This window comes from Puma concolor, unplaced genomic scaffold (assembly GCF_028749965.1).
Source record: "Puma concolor isolate L17-30 unplaced genomic scaffold, mPumCon1.1.hap2 unalloc_scaffold_30, whole genome shotgun sequence".
Lineage (NCBI taxonomy): Eukaryota > Metazoa > Chordata > Mammalia > Carnivora > Felidae > Puma > Puma concolor.
Genome location: NW_028240237.1, coordinates 121,549 through 141,071, shown reverse-complemented (window position 1 = coordinate 141,071; position 19,523 = coordinate 121,549). Strand labels below are relative to the sequence as shown.

General features: G+C 37.5%; 1 protein-coding gene across 1 annotated transcript in view; it reads right to left on the bottom strand.

Moving 5' to 3' along the window:
• Positions 1 to 19,523, bottom strand: part of LOC147571305 (EF-hand calcium-binding domain-containing protein 13-like) — a 151,803-nt gene that overhangs the window by 119,839 nt on the left and 12,441 nt on the right. Inside the window, 3 exon segments of the mRNA XM_086696436.1 lie at positions 6,274 to 6,417; positions 8,979 to 9,061; positions 9,851 to 9,981. Coding sequence (XP_086552562.1) covers positions 6,274 to 6,417; positions 8,979 to 9,061; positions 9,851 to 9,981 — 358 coding nt within the window.

Below are 19,523 nucleotides of genomic sequence, written 5' to 3'. Positions count from 1 at the left end.
ATAAAGTTCTAGAAAATACAAACAATCTGTAGTGACAGAAGCAGGTTAGTGTTTGCTTGGGAAGTAGTGAGGGGGGGTTGTGGAAAGAGAATGGGGGCTTACCAAGGGGTATAATGGGATTGAGTTTTCACAAGTATATACATATGTAGAAATTTTCAAATTGTAGACTTTAAATATGTCAAGTATATACCTCAATAAAACTATAAAATACGCAGATAATTTAAAATCCATTGAAATAGCCAATTCCAAAAACAGTACGGAGGTTTTGTCTAAAAATTAAAAACAGAACTATCATATCATCCAGCAAGCTCACTTTTGGATAGATACCCAAAGGAAATAAAAGCACTATCTCAAAGAGCTATGTGCACTTCAAACATTGCAGCATTATGCCCAATAGCCAAGAAATGGAAACAGCCTAAATGCTCACCAACAGATGAATAAAGAAAATGTAACCTCTATGTATATGACATATTCTGGAGGGTGGAGGGAATGGGCAGATGTTTGTCAAAGGATACAAACTTTAGGTATAAGATGAACAAGTTCTGGGAATCTGATGTACAGCATGGTGACTATAGTTAATAATACTATATTGTATCTTTGAAATTTGCTGAGAGAGTATATCCTAAGAGAGTAGTGTTCTCATCACACACAAAAAAGGTAACTATGTGAGGTGATGGAGATGTTATTTACTTGATAGCTGGTAATCATTTCACAATGTATATGTATATCAAATCATTACGTTGTACACTTTAAATATATGCAATTTGTATTTGTCAATTATATCTCATTAAAGCTGGACAAGATAACATGACTTGACATAAACCATGTTCCTATAGGTATATGCATATCCTATGACCCAGCTTCTTCATTTCTAGAAATCTATCCTATAAAAATATTTACACAAATGTGCAAGAATTGATGAACAAGGATGCTCTTTATAGCATTATTTGTAATAGCAAAAATTTTAGAGGTAACTTCACCACTAATCAATATGAGACCAATTAAAAGGTATATAACAAATATCCAGGAAGACTACCTACCAAATTATTAACAGTGTGTACTATGAAGAATTGTAGTGAAAGATTGAGGTGAAGAGATAATTTCCATTTTGTAATTTGTAAACTTCTTTAAGCTAAAAATACTAACTTAAAACAAAAAAAACCTTTATATTCAGTTATTAAACTTTTTCTTGTATTTGCAATTTTTACCAAGATATTCAATATAGGTCTACACTTTTTTCAATGTAAAAATTAAGGAATACAAATTTAAACTAACATATGTTATCTAAAATTGTTTGTATGGACACTAATAATGAAGCAGCAGAAAGAGAAATTAAGAAAACAATCCCATGTACAATGGCACCAAAAAGAATAAAATACCAAGAATAAACTTAAGCAAGGAGGTGAAAGATCTGTACTCAGAAAACTATAAAGCATTGATGAAAGAATGTGAAGATAACACAAACAAATGGAAAGACATTCCGGGCTCACGAATTAGAAGAATATTGTTAAAATATCCATACTACCCAAAGCAATCTACAAATGTAATGCAATCCCTATCAAAATACCAACAGCATTTCACAGAACTAGAACTAACAATCCTAAAATCTGTATGGAAACAGAAATGACTCCAAATAGCCAAAACAACCTTCAAAAATAAAAAGAAAGCTGGAGGTATCATAATTCCAGATTTCGAGTTATATTACAAAGCAGTAGTAATCAAAACAGTGTGGTACTGGCACAAAAATAGACACATAGGTCAATGGAACAGAATAGAAAACACAGAAGTAAACATACAGTTAAATGGCCAATTAATCTTCAACAAAGGAGACAAGAATATGCATTTGGAAAAGAGAGTCCCTTCAACAAACGGTGTTGGGAAAACTGGACAGCAACATGCAACAGAATGAAACTGGACCACTTTCTTACACTATACACAAAAGTTCAAAATGGATTAAGAATTTAAATGTTAGACCTAAAACCATAAAAATCCTAACAGAGAGCAGAGGCAGTAATTTCTCTGACATCAGCTATAGCAACATCTTTTTAGATACATCTCCTGAGGCAAGGGAAACAAAAGTAAAAATAAACTACTGGGATTACCACAGAATAAAAAGCTTTGGTACAGCAAAGGAAACAAGCAATAAAACTAAACAATAACCTACTGAATGGGGTAAGATGTTTGCAAATGACATACCCAATAAAGGGTTAGTATCCAAAATATATAAAGAACTTATATAATTCAACACCAGAAAAACAAATAATCCATTTTAAATGGGCAGAAGACAGGAACAGACATTTCTTCAAAGAAGACCTACATATGGCCAACAGACACATGAAAAGGTGTTCAACATCACTCATCATCAGGGAAATGCAAATCAAAACCACAATGAGATATCACCTCACACCTATCAAAATGGCTAAATTTAAAAACACAAGGAAAAACAAGTGTTGGCAATGATGTAGAAAAAAAAAAGGAACCCTTGTGCATTGTTGGTGGGAATGCAAACTGGTGTAGCCACTGTGGAATACAGTATGGAGATTCCTCAAAAAATTAAAACTACCATATGATCCAGTAATTGTACCTCTGGGAATTTACCCAAAGAATAAACATTAATTCATAGGTATATAGGCATCCCTAGGTTTATTGCAGCATTATTTAAAATAGCCAAATTATGGGAGCAGTCCAAATGTCCATCGACAGATGAATGAAGATGTGATACACACACACACACACACACACACACACACACACACAGAGGAATATTATTCAGCCATAAAAAGAATTAGATCTTGCCATTTGCAAAAACATGGATGGAGCTAGGGAGTATAATGCTGAGTGAAATAAGCCAGTCAGAGAAACACAAATACCATATGATTTTACTCACATGTAGAATTTATGAAACAAAACAAATGAACAAAGTGGTGGGGGGCGGGGGTGGGGAACAGGACAAACCAACAAACATACTCTTAACTATAGAGAACAAACTGGGGGTTACCAGAGGGAAAGTGGATGAGGGGATGGATGAAATAGGTGAAGGGGATGAAAAGGATACTTATCTTGATGAGCACTGCGTAATATAGGGAATTGCTGAATCACTATATTGTACACCTGAAACTAATACAACACTGTATGCTAACTAACTAGAATTAAAATAAAATAAAAACAAATAAAATAAAATAAAATAGGTTGTATGGCTTTGGAGTAGACTTTTATCTTTCTGTCCCTCAGTTTCCCCAACTGTAAATCCAGGTAACTGGAAGAAACTACATCTGAAGTCTTGAAATCTAAAGTTCTAAAGATTTATAATAACAGTATTACTTAAAAGCCTTAAAATGTTCACATCCTTTGACCTAGCAATTTCAATTTTAGTGACCTATCTTTTGTCTGATGAGATAAAGAGAAAAAACCCTGCTTATAACAGCAAAAATATTAGAAATAACATATTTATTTAGATTATTTGTTATATAGCTTATTTTTCAAAACAATTTGTTTTTGTGCTTTGACCTGTTCCACAGAATAATTCACAGCTGCCAAAAGCCAAGCTCTCCAACCAGCCTGATGGCAGGGCCCGGGTGATGGATGGATCGGGACTGCATGGTGGCCCACCGACAGTGAAGCTTCTTGTACCCCTGCTTTTATGTAATTTGGCCTTAGCATTGGTCAGGGCAGCCCCCCTACCAATGAAAGTATACTGGGGATTTGTCGGTTGGGGAATTGCCCATGACAGGCCCCCTGGGAAAAGGACCACGGGGGAAAGAAAGAAGATTCCGCAGGGAAATTATGCGGGCCTACATCCAGCCCTTGCCACCCCCTGTAAAGACTCCTCTACCTAAAGGAAGGATAGCCCCATATATTTCCCAGCCAGGGAGGGGGACAAATGGATTTGAAATCCCCACCCTGGCAACAAAGGAATGTATCTATGGATACAAATTACTCCAACCCCTAGGCCCACTTGGCCCCCAGGAGGCATTCCAGATGATAACTGGACCTGGTGGGTTACGGTACAGAAGGGTTCATTAGTTCCTAGGTATACATTGTCTCCCTGGGAGCGCAGAAGGCGTGGGTTCCCAGGGCCCTCTTGGCTCCCTCCCGGCACCCCAGACCAAAGCGAATAACTTTTGTTCCTTATACGCAAATGGTTCAAAGAAACAATTAAGAAGTCATGTCCCTGTAAATGTTCCACTTGAGGTGTTGAGAGATAGATGACCTTTCATGAAAATAGCAAAGCAAACGCTTTATAGACTATAAATAAACGTAGATACATAATGAAAATAATATGAAGAAATTAATCAATTTCTTGTAACGTTACAAGAAAATAACCATGTTGTCCCTTAATGGGTGATTACACAAAGGAACATTTTTAGAAATAGGTAAAGCCAAGAAACATAGATGACGCACGCTACAAGGAAATTGCTAACAAATATAATGCCACGTTTGCCGCAATAAAGCGGCCAGTCTAACACACTGTTGTTGTCCGTGTCCATTTGTTATTTTCGCCGACGCCGTGCATCCTTCGGGAACCCCTGGACCTGCTGGGGCTGGACCCCGGCGCACAGCCATTTAAAAAGGCAGTGTTGGGGTGCCTGGGTGGCTCAGTCGGTTAAGCGTCCAACCTCGGCTCAGGTCATGATCTCCCGGTTTGTGAGTTCGAGCCCCACGCCGGGCTCTGTGCTGACAGCTCAGAGCCTGGAGCCTGCTTCTGCTTCTGTGTCTCCCACTCTCTCTGCCCCTCCCCCACTCATGCTCTGTCTCTCTCTCTCTCTCTCAAAAATGAATAAATGTTAAAAAAAAAAATTAAATATTTAAAAAGGCAGTGTGGATCTATATTTATTTACATGGAAGGTTGCCTAACATATAAAGTTAATAGAAAAAGGTAACAAAATTGTATGCATGTGAGTCAACATATATATTTTCCAATTATGTGTTTATGCGTATGTATATACCACAGTTACACACACACACGCACACACATGCTTAGAAAAATCCTAGAAAAATATATGTAAAAATACCAAAGTTCAGCTCTGGGTAGTGGGATTACACATAAGTTTTATTTTCTCCTTTCTATTCTCCTATGCTTTCAGAGAATAAAGTTATTTCCACTTTGAATAATTATTTTAATAATAAATCCCCAAAAAATTATATGTCAAGAGAATTAACATATGGGTAAATAAACATGTCAGAAAAAATAGAGTTGCTTTTTAGTCTTTCTAAAAGTTAGATTTATATTTATTATTTTATTTTTATACCCTCTGAAAGTTGTGTACAGTAGGCACTCAAAAAATGTTGGGGTGACTCGGATAGATAGACGAATGACACCATTGCAACTTGTCAATTCCTGTTAGGTTGCTAAGTAACATTCTATTGGTGGTCCATTTGACTCCTAGTATTCTCCATCTACAAATTTTTTATAATAACCAATCCACATCTTTTATTTGAGTAGCTTGATGCTTTTAACCTCAGAGTATTACTGTGCCATTGTGTGTATTAAGTTTATTTTATTTCTGACCAATCCTTCAACTTACCTATACCATTTTTATTCTAAACTTATCTCTCCTCCTTAATAAGCTTGGAATGATCTGTAAATGTAATCAGTTCTCTATTATTTACCTCTTTGATTAAAGTATTGGACACTGACAACAAAAGAACAATTACTTTTCCAGATGTTTTAAAATAAAATTATTAGGATTTTGATTTGCATTTTTTTGACTACTGAGGATGGAAAATATTTTTATATGATTATTGGCTACATATATTTTCTTGTATGTGATATTCTTATCCGTGAGTCTTACTCACTTTTCCATTCCATTGTTTGTTACTAATTTCTATGAGTTCTTTACACATTCTGAAAACTAATCCTTTGTCACTTCTGTGAATTGCAAATATTTCCAAGTTCATAACTTGTCTTTTTACTTTAAAGTGTCTTTTGATAAATAAAAGTTCTTAATTTTAACATAGTTAAATATATTAATCTGGTCTTTTATACTCAAACACTTTGCCTTAAGAAATCTTCCCTATCGTATGCAAGTAGCAAAAATTAAAAGTCTAAAAATATCAGATGTTGATGAAAGTATGTCATAATCAAATCTGGTAATCAATCAATCCAATTATACTGGAGGCCCAATTTTTTAATATTATCGTAAAGGTGCAAAAAACGTTTTTAGGACATATTATAAAGCTTAGCTTTCCTATGATTTGTAATTAATCTGACCAACATATAACTTACATCCATGTTTGCAAACCTTAAACTAATAATGAAAACACAAAACTTACCATCAATAGCAACAGTCTTTAGTGCCTTTTGCATTTCCGAAGCACTTATAAAAATCTTCAAGGTGTGATGGATCGTTGGCAGATCATTCACATAAATTTTACCACTTTGAATTTTGCTAAAACTTTTACAGGCCTTCTGAAGTGCTAAATACACACGACAAAACGGTTAATTAATTCAAACGAATAATTATCGTCATCCCCGCTACACTCTCTCCCAATGAAAAAACAATGATCAGTAAAGGAAGAAAGAGGAGCAAGTCTTTGTGTTCTAATTCTTTGCTTTAAAATCAATCTCAAGGGGCGCCTGGGTGGCGCAGTCGGTTAAGCGTCCGACTTCAGCCAGGTCACGATCTCGCGGTCCGGGAGTTCGAGCCCCGCGTCAGGCTCTGGGCTGATGGCTCGGAGCCTGGAGCCTGTTTCCGATTCTGTGTCTCCCTCTCTCTCTGCCCCTCCCCCATTCATGCTCTGTCTCTCTCTGTCCCAAAAATAAATAAACGTTGAGAAAAAAAATTTTTTAAATCAATCTCATGATTTATTTAGGTATGTCTAGAGTAAATGACCTCCAAGTCTACAGGTTTCCTAAACAACTCTCAGAAACTGAGAAAAGTCATGCAAAGCTCACATAGCAAAGGCAGTCACAATTTTCCCTGGGAATGTTTAAATCCTTCTTCCATGCTCCCATTATCACTCGGTACATATCTCAGACAAAGCCATTGGTATTGTGATTGCTTGCATGTCAATATCCCTCACTCAACTATCAGGCTCTAGGGGGCAAGGTTTTTCATTCTTCAAGTGCCAGTGTCTACTTCAGAACAGATCCTCAAAAAATGTCTGTTGAATTAAACTGAATTTAGTTCAGTGGGTACTACCCTTAGTTTTCAGAAAAAGAGGTGCTAGATGACAGTGCTAAATACCAGAGAAAGACTAACATATTGGTAACAATGTTTTTGTTTTTGTTTTTAATGTTTATCTATTCTTGAGAGAGAGAGAAAAACAGAGTGCAAGCTGGGGAGGGGCAGAGAGAGAGCTGGAGACAGAGAATCTGAAGCAGGCTCCAGGCTCTGAGCTGTCAGTACAACCTATGTGAGGCTCGAACCCATGAACTGCAAAATCATGACCTGGGCCGAAGTTGGACGCTTAGCCGACTGAGCCACCCAGGCGCCCCACGATGGCTTTAATAACAGGAGTTTTAGTAGAGTATTAGGGGTGGAAACCAGGTTTCAGTGAAATGGGAAGTAAATAAATAATTAAGGAAACCAACTCTTTCAAGAAGCTTCTTTGGGGGCGCCTGGGTGGCGCAGTCGGTTAAGCGTCCGACTTCAGCCAGGTCACGATCTCGCGGTCCGTGAGTTCGAGCCCGGCGTCGGGCTCTGGGCTGATGGCTCAGAGCCTGGAGCCTGTTTCCGATTCTGTGTCTCCCTCTCTCTCTGCCCCTCCCCCGTTCATGCTCTGTCTCTCTCTGTCCCAAAAATAAATAAACGTTGAAAAAAAAAAATTAAAAAAAAAAAAAGAAGCTTCTTTGAAAAACATACAGTATAATACTGACACAGTCCCTGAGGAAGCAGAAGAAAATTCAATGGAAGAAAATTAAGAGTGAAGGGATTAGTGACATGAAAGGGAATCTTCTCCAATGAGAAAATAGGGAAGGCTATGGATGTTGTTTACAATCCTAACAGTTCTCCTCATGAGGAAAACTTTTTTTCCTTTTTTTCTGTATCTATATGAGATGATGGATATTAATTAAACTTACTGTGGTAATCATCTGACAATATATGTAAGTCAAGTCATTATGCTATACACCTTAAACTTACACAGTGCTACATCTTAATTATATCCCAATAAAACTGGAGGATAAAAGATGTCTGGGGCACGTGGGTGAGTCAGTTGATTAAGCATCCGACTGCAGCTCAGGTGATAATCTCGTGGTTCGTGAGTTCAAGCCCCACATTGGGCTGTGTGCTGACAGCTCAGAGCCTGGGGCCTGCTTACGATTCTGTGTCTCCCTCACTCTCTGCCCCTCCCCTGCTCACGTTCTGTCTGTCTCTCTCTCTCTCTCTCAAACATAAATAAACATTAAAAATTTAAAGAAAAAGAAAAGATGCCTAACATAGGGGCACCTGGCTGGCTCAGTTAGTAGAACACGCAACTTCTGATCTCAGGGTTGTGAGTTTAAGGCCCACGTTGAGCACAGAGATTACTTATGAAAAAAAAAAAAAATAAAAAGATGCCTAATATGATGATCAGAAAGGAAAAATGTGCTAAATGACTCCATAAATATAAAGAAGAGGCCCAAGATACGGGAGAGTTCAGTGTCAAGAAGCGAAGGGGGAAAAAAAAGAAGCGAAGGGTACTATGTACCAAGAACTAAATCCTAGTAAAATCAGTGACTCTAGTGCTTACTAATATATTCGTTGGATGTAATAGTCAGACTTTTTTCCCGAAATATTTTAACTAAAATAAGCACATATGTTACATTTTGCCTATCAATATGACAGAAGATATTTCTAAAAAAAGATATTTATGAATACTTATTTTACCTAGTTTGCTCATGCTTACTCACAGACTACAGCATTTGTCACATCATGTAATATTAGTTGATACCATATGCCATTAGGAGTAAAGAAAGCGACACTAATCACGGAAACAATTTCTAAAATGTACACAATCAGGGAATTTATTCACGAAGTTCTAGAATCCATTATTACCGCTTAATTCTTGTGAGTGTCAGTGTCCTTGAGGTACTTCATTACATGATGTCTTGCAGAGGCTAGAAAGCATTTCCCTTTCCCTGTCAAAGAAACAGCCACATTAGAAAGCAGCACAAAAACGAAACAAAACAAAACACCACACAAAGTATTTATGCCATTTTTCCATTAAAATACTAGCAAGCCTATCAACAGTTTGAGATTCTCCAGTCTCTTACTCCATAAAAACCTTTATTGAAAGACCATCCAAGTGACAGTGAATTATATACTCTTCATCCCAGAATTCCCACCTTGCTTCTTTTAGACATCTCTCTATGGAGCAGAATTTACCCTGGTCAGTAAGTAGTGCCCATGATTCACTATCCTTTGGCTGTCGTCCAATTTTTGCTACTCTTAATTCAAGTCACAGCAAATTTTATAGAAAGTTATTATAGTAAGGAAAAACAAGAGTATCTTTAAATAGCAAAGAATCCCAGATGCCACAACCTGTCAGTAAAAATTTTTTGAAAAGATGACTTATCTAATCCCCTAACACGTAAATAACTCAAATCATAGAATGTTAGTGTTAGAAGGAATCTCAAGGGTCCGTCTAGTACAAGATTCTTGTACAGATGTGGAGACTGAGGCCCAGAGATAGAAAGTGAATTGTACAAGAGCCTAAGCTAGCAAGGGAGGTCGATAAGGACTCAACGTTAAGTTTGTGAATTCCACATACAGTGATCTTAGTTAGCTCTACGCCACCCTCCCTAGAGCATAGTCTTAGTTTGCACAAACTATTTTGCATACTTTATGTGGAAATGATAGATGATTCTGGAAAGAAAAACCCAAATCTTAATGCAACATTTAAGGGAAAAAAACAATGATTTAAATACCGAATAACTGAGGAAGATGTACAAAGGGGTGATAAAGCCTTGTGAACACTGTACTGATTCGGAAACTTGAGTGAAGACCTTTCTTTCTTAGTCATCTTCTCCTTCAACAGCTTCACTGAGGAAGAGGCAATCTAGAGCCAAATGCAGGAATGTGGGTGCCTGAGATCACACTGGTAAGCCAGCATTACTGGAAAATAAACCTCTTAAAAAGACAGCTAATCATATCTGGGTTCCTCACTGATGTAAAATTGCTTTTTGTAATGGAATTAGAGTTTACATACACTAAAATTTTAAATAAACTATGGAATTTTTTTTGCAGAGTCATGTCTTTCTAAGTATGCAACTAAATCATCTAATTAATGTCGTGTCAATTTAAAATAGTGGATTTCACAAAGCAGGACAAATCTATGGTATAGTGAAGAGAAGACCACCAGATTCTAGGCTACATATATGGGCTTTGACTATATGAGCAAAATAATGTGGAGAATCAACACAGTTCTTCAAATAACACAGGTACTCATGCTTTAAATCATCCTCATGATTGAGAAAATTATCCACTTAACATGTATGCATAAGCATGATTCAAAAGTGGCAAGTAGCTGGGTAGACAGAAAAGCATCACTTTAGAAAACGAGGACTGTAATAATAGGTGTCTTCAATTTTACGTGGAGTCTAGAACCTTGTTTACATGGAGTCTAGGCCCCTTTTGAAGCACAGAAGTATGCAGAGTAAAATCTGTCTTTGTCTCAGCTCCAGGCTGGAAAAAAAGAGAGAGAGAGAGAGAGAGAGAGAGAAGAAAGTGTACTCCTCTGGATTAGTTATGGTGATAGATCTACCCACACATGAGTACAGAACTCAAATCTACACTAAATATGTGGGGTAGGAGCACAGAAACCAAAAAAGTCATTTAAAGTTGTCCCATGTTCATCACATCTCTGAAGTGCAGTGCAGAAGAGAATTCAAATTCTCTTGGAGGAGAATACTCTAGATCCAGACTCACGTGAGATTCCCACAGATTTAGATCAACAATATATGAGAAAATAAACAAAAAGTACAAAGTACCCAAGGACATAAGTTAATGAGTAAGAAGCAGACAAAGCAATAAACAGAAGACTTAGATCCCCCAGGGACTTTATATTATCTTTATCAGGTATCAGTCTTGAAACAACTAAAGAACATGACCAAAAAACATGACATAAGGCAGATTATAAGAAGAACCAAATGGGGGTGCCAGGGTGGCTCAGTCGGTTGAGCGTCTGACTTCGGCTCGGGTCATGATCTGGCGGTTTGTGAGTTCAAGCCCCGCGTCAGGCTCTGTGCTCAAAGCTCAGAGCCTGGAGCCTGCTTCAGATTCTGTGTCTCCCTCTCTCTCTGCCTCTCCCCTGCTCATGCTCTGTCTCTCTCTGTCTCTCAAAAATAAATAAATGTTAAAAAAAATTCTTTTTAGAAAGAAGAACCAGGGGCGCCTGGGTGGCTCGGTCGGCTGAGCGTCCGACTTCGGCTCAGGTCATGATCTCGCGGTCCGTGAGTTCCAGCCCCGCATCGGGCCCTGTGCTGACAACTCAGAGCCTGGATCCTGTTTCAGATTCTGTGCCTCCCTCTCTCTCTGACCCTCCCCCGTTCATGCTCTGTCTTGCTCTGTCTCAAAAATAAATAAACGTTAAAAAAATTTTTTTTAATTGAAAAAAAAGAAGAACCAAATAAAGTTTCTAGAGGTAAAAAATATAGGCACTGAAATTAAATTCTCAATAGACAGTTTAAACTAGAGATTAGATTCAGCTGGAGAAAGATAAACTAGAAAGCAGATGGGAGAAATTACCCAGATGAGATAGACAGTATATCTAAGTACATCATATAGTGAATGAGGCAGGCTGAATGGTGGCCCCAAAAAGATATGTCCATATCCTACTCCTTGGAACCTGTATATGTGACTTTATTTGGATAAAAGGTCTGTGGAGAGGGAACAAAGTTAAGGATCTCAAGATGAGATATACAATGAAGTGTTTATAAAAATGGAAGGAGACTTGAGATATAAACACAGGGGAGAAGACCATATACAGAGCAATTGGGGGCCAAGATTAAAGTTATGCTGCCACAGCCAAGGAATGCTCAGGGTCACTGTTACAACAGCAGAAGTGTTAACAGAGAGCAAAGTAATAAAAATAAAGATCTAATGGAGAAGGAAGGGGAAAATGTCATATTCTTCTGAATGGGTTCCTTGTTACATTTTTTGTAAAAAAAAAAAAAAAAAAAAAGGAGGAGGAGGAGGAGGAGGAAGAAGAAAAAGAAGAAAAAGAGGAGGAACAGGGGAAGGAAGAGAAAGAAGAAATATTTAAGATTGTGACATTTCAGGGGTACCTAGGTGGCTCAGTAGGTTAAGTGTCTGCACGAATTTCAGTTAAGGTCATGATCTCATGGTCATGAGATCAAGTCCATGTCAGGCTCTATGCTGGGTGTGGAGCCTGCTTAGGATTCTCTCTCTCCCTTTTCCTCTGCCCCTCTGCCCCTTTCCCCTGCTCACACTCTCTCTCTTCTCTCAAAAAAAAAAAAAAAATGATTTTGATTGATGTGACATTTCAATACTTGGACTAAAATGTGATGGAATGTTTGAAAGCTAAAAACAACGCTCAAAAGTAAAATATTTTCAGATCATAAGTACCTCAGTTCTTTCAGTATGCAACTGTACTTGTAAACTTTTCTTTCTTCTGAACTTTTTCTCTCCTGAAAAATCGGAGGATTTCTCTTCTCCACAGAGGAATATTGATGTTTCATACCTAAATTGCACAGAAAATTGGAATAATTCCTGAGTTGCTTTTTTTCTTACTTTTTCTTTTTTTCATCTTTTATCTATAGAAAATCTCAAGCATATACAAAAGTAGACAGACTAATGCGATGATTGGGGCGACTGGGTGGCTCAGTCGGTTAAGTGTCTGACTTTGGTTCAGATCATGATCTCATGGTTCATGGGCTGGAGCCCCGCATTGGACTCTGTGCTGACAGCTCAGGGTCTGGAGCCTGCTTCAGATTCTGTGTCTCCCTCTCTCTCTGTCCCTCCCCCACTCATGCTCTGTCTCTGGCTCTCAAAAATAAATAGACGTTAAAAAGAATAATGTGACAAGCTTCCCATGTACCCATCACCCAGCTTCAATAATAGCCAATCCTATTTCAGCTATATCCCTACTCCCGTTTCTTATTATTTTGAAGCAAATTCCAACATCATATTATTTCATGAGTGAAAATTTTAATATTAATTTCTACAAGGTGTTTTTTCTTTTATTTTTGAAAAAAAATTTTTAATGTTTATTTTTGAGAGAGGCAGAGCACAAGCAGAGGAGGGGCAGAGAGAGAGAGAGAGAGAGAGAGAGAAAGAGAGACAGAATCCGAAGCAGGCCCCAGGCTCCCAACGCAGGGCTCGAACTCACAAACTGCGAGATCATGACCTGAGCAGAAGTCAGACGCTTAACTGACTAAGCCACCCAGGTGCCCCAAGGTGTTTTTTCTTTTAAAAAAAAACACACTTAAAACACAATTATGACACCCTAAAAGTTAACAATAATTTCTTAGTATCATCAAACATGATCAGTGTTCAAATTTCCAATTGTTTCGTAAATGTCAAAATTTATTAACACGCTGCATCAGGATTCAGGAAGGTCACCATTACAGTTTGTTGATTGATGTGTCTTATTTAGATCTCTTTTTTACCTATAGGCTCTTTTTCCATGTCTTTTATCATCCTCATTATCACTATTGCCAGGCAATTTGTCCTATAGATTTTCCACAGTCTGGATTTTGCTAATTATATCACCATGGTTGTAGAATTTTAAAGACTTGATCAGATTAACTTCAACAGATTAAGGGTTGAACCACTAAATTGTACACCTAAAACCAATATTATACTATATGTTAACTGGAATTCAAATTAAAACTTAAAAAAGATAGCCAGGTGATTTTAACGTGTAGATAAATTTGATAGTCGCTATGCAAACAACCACAGGCTTGTTCCTATTCAGAGCTCCCATCAATTGGTCTATAACTCAGTATTTTATAAGAAATACCTTATTCTTCCTTATAAAGGAACTAAAAGCAAAACTAAAAGCTCTTTAGCAGAAGTGGCTCCTTTTTAGAGTAACCTGCTATACAAGGGCTACTTAAGTAATACAAAGGACAATGAATGGATTGAATCTATAACATCTTCAGATGAATTTGGCCCCAAGCAAAATTGTGATATAGAGGTAATTTTTATCATGCACCTACCTCACTGCCCTTCCTTAGCAGGTGCCTTGCCCTTTTGACTCTCTATCCCTTTAAGTCCAATCCCATGAATTCCTGCCCTCGGAGCGCCATTACCTTGCTCTTAGCCCCCCTGAATCTGCCCTATTATTAGTCTCCTCTGCAGTCCTCCACTCACACAGGGAATGACTTTAACTCTTTTGATTATGACCCAGAGTATAAAATACATTTCTATTGAGATGTAGTACACGTATACAAAGAGAGAGAACTGAAGTAAGTTCGCAAAGTAATACTTATTATGTGAAAAACACTCTAGTGTCTTCAATACTATTCGAATTTCTTTTTAAACAAAATACCAGTTAGTGACCTCCTAAGTTGATTTTATAACACACAAGTGAGTCATAATCTAGAATCTACTGCTACTTTATATCACCCATCCTCTACCCATATATCTCCATTGAGATCTTCATATTTCTGGAACAATTATGATTTCCACATTACTACATGATTTTTCAAATCCTTTATTATTTTTCTAAAGTATAAGTGTGTTTATGTTATGAGCTGCCTCAAACATTTTACAGAATTGGGATGACTTACTATAAATAATGAATAAGTGAAAACATTTGTTCTGTACCCTATTCTTCTAGGGCATTGTGTCTCCCAGGTAACCTAGTTTATACAGTGCTAATGAAAGAATGTAAAGGAACACTTCCACCATCTCCCATTCCTTCCTAGGTGACAAGTTTTATTGCGATGTTCTAGAAATAATTATTTTGCCTTTTGTCACTGAACATAAAGGAATAGTGGGATTCTCCATGAGATTATCACCAGATTTGTCAGCAGCAACCTTGCAGGCCAGAAGGCAGTGGTATGGTATATTTAAAATCCTGGGGGCAAAAAATACCAAAAACAAAAACCTGCCAACCAAGAGTACTCTACCCCCCAAAGCTGTCCTACAGAACTGAAAGACAGATAGTTTCCCAGACAAAAAAAAAAAAAAAAAAAAAAAAAAAAAAAAGGCTAAAGGAGTTCATCACACTAGATAGACTGACCTTATAAGAAATGTTAAAGTGGGGGTGCCGGGATGGCTCAGTCGGTTGAACGTCCACCTTCAGCTCAGGTCACGATCGCATAGCTCGTGAATTCGAGCCCCACGTCAGGTTCTGTGCTCAAAGCTCAGAGCCTGGAGCCTGTTTTAGATTCTGTGTCTCCCTCTCTCTCTGCCCTTCCCTTGCTCACACTGTCTGTCTCTCTCTCTCTCTCTCTCTCTCTCTCTCAAAAATAATAAATAAACATTAAAAAAGAAAAAAGAAATGTTAAAGGGAGTTCTTCAAGCTAAAATGAAAGGATGCTAATTAGTAACATGAAAACAAATGAAAGTGTAAATCTCACTGGTAGAGGTAAACATATAGTTAAATTCGGAATACTGACATCTTGTAATGGTGGAAGGTAAATCACATATAACTCACATATAGGTTAAAAGATAAATGTATTAAAACAACTATAACAACAATAATCTGTTAATGGATACACAAATATAAAAAGACGTAAGTGGTGACATCAAAAACAAAATGAGAGTGAGGTGTAAAAATGCTGAACTTTTGTATACATTTGAAGTTAAGTTGTTACCAGTTTAAAATAGGCTTATAAGATGTTTTATATAAGCCTTATGGTAACCACAAAGCAAAAACCTACAGTAAATATACAAAAGATAAAAAGAAAGGAATCAAAGTATATCACTAGAAGGGCACCTGGCTGGCTCAGTCAGTGGAACATGTGACTCTTGATCTCGAGGTTGTAAGTTTGAGCCCCACATTGGTTGTAAAGATTACTTAAAAGTTAAAAAATATAATTTTAAGTATATCACTAGGGAAAATCATCAAATCACAAAGGGAGAGAGTAAGAGGAAGAAAGGAACAAAGAAAACAAGCAACCAAGCCAGAAAACAAGCAACAAAATGGCAATAGTAAATCCATACCTATCAATAATCACCTTCAATGTAAATGGACTAAATTCTCCAATCAAAAGACAGAGTGGCTGAATAGATTAAAAGAAAAAAAAAAAAAAAAAGACCCAAATATCTGCTGCCTCCTAGAGACTCCCTGCAGCTTTAAGGACACTTATAGACTGAAAGTGAAGGGATGGAAAAAGATATTCCATGAAAATGGAAACCAAAAGAGGGCAAATCTAGCTATATTCATATTAGACAAAATAAATTTCAATAAATATTTTTTGTTTTTTTAATTTTTTTAATGTTTGTTTATTTTTGAGAGAGAGAGACACAGAGAGTGAGCGGGGGAGGGGCAGAGACAGAGGGAGACACTGAATCCAACGCAGGCTCCAGGCTCTGAGCTGTCAGCACAGAGAGCAACACGGGGCTCAAACCCATGAACCATGGGATCACGGCCTGAGCGAACGTCAGTCACTTAACCAACTGAGCCACCCAGGCACCCCTCAATACGTGTTTTTTTTTTAATGTTTATTTTTGAGAGAGAGAGAGAGAGCATGATTGAGGGAGGGGCAGAGAGAGAGAGGGAGACACAGAATCTGAATCTGAGCTGTCAGCACAGAACCCCATGAGGAGCTCCAATTCACGAACCGTGAGATAATGACCTGAGCTGTAGTCGGACGCTCAACCGACTGAGCCACTCATGTGCCCCTCAATGTATGTTCTTAAGCCAAAAATTATAACAAGAGACAAACAAGAATCATTACATAATGATAAAGGGGTGAATTAATCAAGAGGATATAGCAACTGCAGTGTTTATGTATCCAATATTAGAGCATCTAAACATATAAAACAAATACTAACAGATCTGACGGGAGAAATAGACAGCAATGCAGCAATAGTAAGGGACACTTAAATACCCCACTTTCAACAGTAGATAGACTAACTAGAGAAAAATGAAGGAGAACACTGAACTTCAACTATACTGGAAACCAAATGGACCTAACAGACATATAGACAGCATTCTATCCAACAGCAGCAGCATATACATTCTCTCAAGCACACAGGCAACATTCTCCAGGATAGATAATTTGTTAGGCCACAAAACACGTCTTTAAAATCTTAAGAAGACTGAAATCATATCAAACATCTTCTGTGACCACAAAGGTATAAAACAAGAAATCAATTACAAGAAAAAAACCTGAAAAAAATCACATATGTAGCGATTAAACACTATGTTCCTGAACAACCAATTGGTCAAAGAGAAAATCAAAAGGGAAATAAAAAATACCTGGAGACAAAGTAAATGAAAACACAATATACCAAAACTGACTGGATGCAGCAAAAGCTGTTCTAAGAAAAATGTTTATAGAGATAAACACCTACATCAAGAAAAAAGAGGGGCACCTGGGTGGCTCAGTTGGTTGAGAGTCCGATCGGCTCAGGTCATGATCTCACATGACAGCTGATAGCACAGAGCCTGGAGCCTGCTTTGGATTCTGTGTCACCCTCTCTCTCTGCCCCTCCCCCACTCACACTCTGTCTCTGTGTCTCAAAAATGAATAAACGTTAAAAAATAAAACTTAAAAAAAAGAAAAAAGAAAGATCTCGAATAAACAACTTAATTTTATACCTCAAGGAACTGGAAGGAAAAAAGGAACTAAGCCCAAAGTTAATAGAAGGAAATAACCAAGCTCAGAAACATAAACTAAAAAGACAATAGAAAAGATAAAAGAAGCTAAGAGTTTGTCTTTTGAAAAAATAACCAAAACTGACAAATCTTACTAGACTAAGAAAAAAAGAAAAGTCTCAAAATCAGAAATAAAGAGGAGACATTCAACTGATAACAGAAATACTAAAGCTCATAAGAAATTACTATGAACAATTATATGCCAACAAATTAGATAACCTAAAAGAAATTTATAAATTTCTAGAAACATACAAGCCTGAATCATGAAGACATAGAAAATGGGAACAGACCAATTATTAGTAAGGAGATTGAATCAGTAATCAAAGACCTCCCCACAAAGTCCAAGATGGCTTCACTGGTGATTTCTACTAAACATTTAAGAATTAACACCAATCCTTCTCAAACTCTTCCCAAAAACTGAACAGGAGGGAACACTTCCAAACTTGTTTTATGAGGCCAACATTACAGGTAACAAAACCAGACAAGGACACTACAAGAAAGAAATCTGCCGTCCAATATCCCTGATAAACATAGATGCAAAAATTCTCAACACAATATTTCAATAGTACATTATATTAGTACAATATTAGTACAATACAATACTAATACTAATTAGTACAATACTAATATTGTACAGTATTAGTACAATATACTAATATTTCAATTGTACATTAAGAGGATCATAGACCATGATCTAGTGGGATTTATTTCTGGAATTCAAGGATGGTTCAACATAGGCAAAACAGTAAATGTGACACCCCACATGTGATACCCCAAATGTGATAGGGAAAAACCCATTCTTCTTCTGTGTTTCTCCTTTACTCCTCCACGACTACCACACTCACAACACTTCTGACACCAGATGTGTGAGGTATTCTTCCCCACCACCAAGCAATTCTCTGCCACACCAACTGGGTGTGGCACCAACTGGGTCCTACAATTTACCTCAATTCTAACACTATCTACTTGGATATACTGTCAGATTCCACAGGTTAAGGGATCTGTCCCACAAGGCTGCTCCCACCCCACTTATGCCAATCACAACTCCAGATTGTGACCTGTGCTTCGGACTCATCGCCTATAAATGAGAGGCTCCCAAAAGACTCTCCTTGGATTTGATTAATTTGCTACAAGAGCTCACAGAACTTAGAAAAATAGTTACATATGTTTACCAGTTTACTTTTTTAAATATGATAAAAGATACAGGTGAATAGCCAGATGAAGGGATACATAGGGCAATGTCTGGCAGGATCTTAGCACAGGAGCTTCTGTCCCCAAGGATTTGGGAGGACATCAGCCTCCTGGTATGTGGAGGTGTTTACCAACCTGGAAGGTCTCTGAACAGGCCTATATTATTGAGATTTTTATGGAGGCTTATTCATGTAGGTAGGATCAATTATTAATTCCATTTCCAGTCCCCTTCCCCTCTCTGGAGAACTTCTAGGTTGGTGAACACATCCACAGACTAGGAGGGTGACACACCCCAACCCCATGGGGACAGAAGCTCCTGTGCTTGGGACCCTCCCAAACCTCACCCAATGAATATCTTCATGGGACTATTCTTCTGTATACTCAGTCATGTCCTTTAATAAACTGCTGAACATAAATGTTTCCCTGAGTTCTGTGAGATGCTCTAGCAATTAATTAAACCTGAGTAGGGATCATGGGAACCTCTGATCTGTACCCAAGTCAAACAGATTACAAAATCAATAGACAAAAATCAGTTGTATTTCTATACACTAACAAGAAACTATCAGAAAGATAAATTAAGAAAACAATCCCACTTACAATAGCATCAAAAAACA